General features: G+C 51.2%; 1 protein-coding gene across 1 annotated transcript; it reads right to left on the bottom strand.

Annotated features, from left to right (window-relative positions):
- Positions 1-227: 227 nt before the first annotated feature.
- Positions 228-1,165, bottom strand: LOC112617897 (C-C motif chemokine 3; the record flags this gene model as incomplete). The annotated part of the gene is made up of 2 exons (XM_025374540.1): positions 1,027-1,165; positions 228-342 (listed from the first exon to the last, which is right to left on the bottom strand). Coding segments are annotated over exons 1-2 (188 nt in total), but the record flags the coding sequence as incomplete, so codon positions are not given.
- Positions 1,166-1,388: the final 223 nt, after the last annotated feature.

The raw sequence follows: 1,388 nt of genomic DNA, 5'->3' as shown, positions 1-1,388 counted from the left end.
TGCCTCCTCCTTCCTGTCCCTTTCCTCCAGGCTGGGGCAGCCTTTCCTGACTCTGTAACACCTGCCCCACTCCAGCCCCAAGTCAGGTCACACCTCGGAGCCCTGCGTCCTGTACCCCCGATAGGCTCCGGAAGGCTGGGCCTTTCCAGGATGGCCTTCTGTCCTGTCTGTGCCCCCACCCGACCCTCCCTACCTCCCTAGAGGTGAGCAGGAAGACTGGCACTTACATGACACCGGGCTTGGAGCACTGGCTGCTGGTCTCAAAGTAGTCAACTATGAAATTCTGTGGAATGTGCCGGGAGATGTAGCTGAAGCAGCAGGAGGTCGGGGTGTCAGCAGCAACTGTGGAGAAAAGACAATAAGCCCGAGTCAGAGATCAGAAGAAAAGGCCAGGCAGCTTCTGAACCCTGAGCAGGTGAGGAAGGCAGGCTTGCTCAGACCAAGTGACCAGAAGGCATTTGGGCATTTTTGCTGAGAAATGTCTCTTTGTTTCTGTGTATTTCCTTCTTTCCCCTTGACTCTTCATACTGGGTTCTCTGTTTCTCTGTGTGATCCAGATACCTGAACAGACTGTTCTCTTATCTCAGCTCTCTTCAGGGAATTTTGTTTAGTTCAAGAAGTCATACCCCAGCCCAAGAGAAGCCTTGGACATCTCTCATAAGACATCCAAGGGACAGGGCTCCTGAGAGACCTAGGGTAAGCTGGAGAGTGAACAACAGGCCCCAGTGGGAAGGAATCAGCCCTGGATTCTGCCTCTTGCTAACTGATTTGTTTCGAACCCTGTTTTTCTATCTGTACAAGGGACTGTAACTCCCCTGCCCCTGCCTAGATTCTCATACCTGGAGACTAGGGGGCTAAGATCCCTTCTATAGATAAAAATAAAAGTCTTGAAGACAAAGACCTAGATGTTTGGCAGCCCTTTAATAAATTCTCTTTTCTCTTGGGGCTCTAAGGCCACAAGAAAAGACTGATGTGGTCTAACCATGGCCAAAGAGTGGTGATACCCACAATGAAACTTGGACTCACATGTTGCCGAGATCTGGTTGCAGAGAGCCACGGTGCAGAGGAGGACAGCAAGGGCAGCAGTGGAGACCTGCATGATTCTGAGCTGGTGATGGAATGTAGGCTCGAGTGTCAGCAGAACCAAGAAGGGACTGACCCCTCTCTGCTGCCTGTGTCCTTCTGAAGTCTGAAGCCCTCTCTCCTTCTCTTTATAGGCAGCTCTGGTGGATGGGGAAATGGAATCTGGGGGTGAGGAGGGAAATTTTTAAGCATAGTGATGCTGTCATGCTGAGTGTTGCACAATTCAGGGTGCCCGGTGACCACAGGGGCTCAGGATATCCAAGAATAGCATCTCTGAGTGATTCTCTAACTCTCAACTCTCAACC

Source organism: Theropithecus gelada, unplaced genomic scaffold (assembly GCF_003255815.1).
Source record: "Theropithecus gelada isolate Dixy unplaced genomic scaffold, Tgel_1.0 HiC_scaffold_5858, whole genome shotgun sequence".
Lineage (NCBI taxonomy): Eukaryota > Metazoa > Chordata > Mammalia > Primates > Cercopithecidae > Theropithecus > Theropithecus gelada.
Note: the sequence above shows the minus strand (reverse complement) of the source record. Positions and strands in the feature narration are given on the sequence as shown.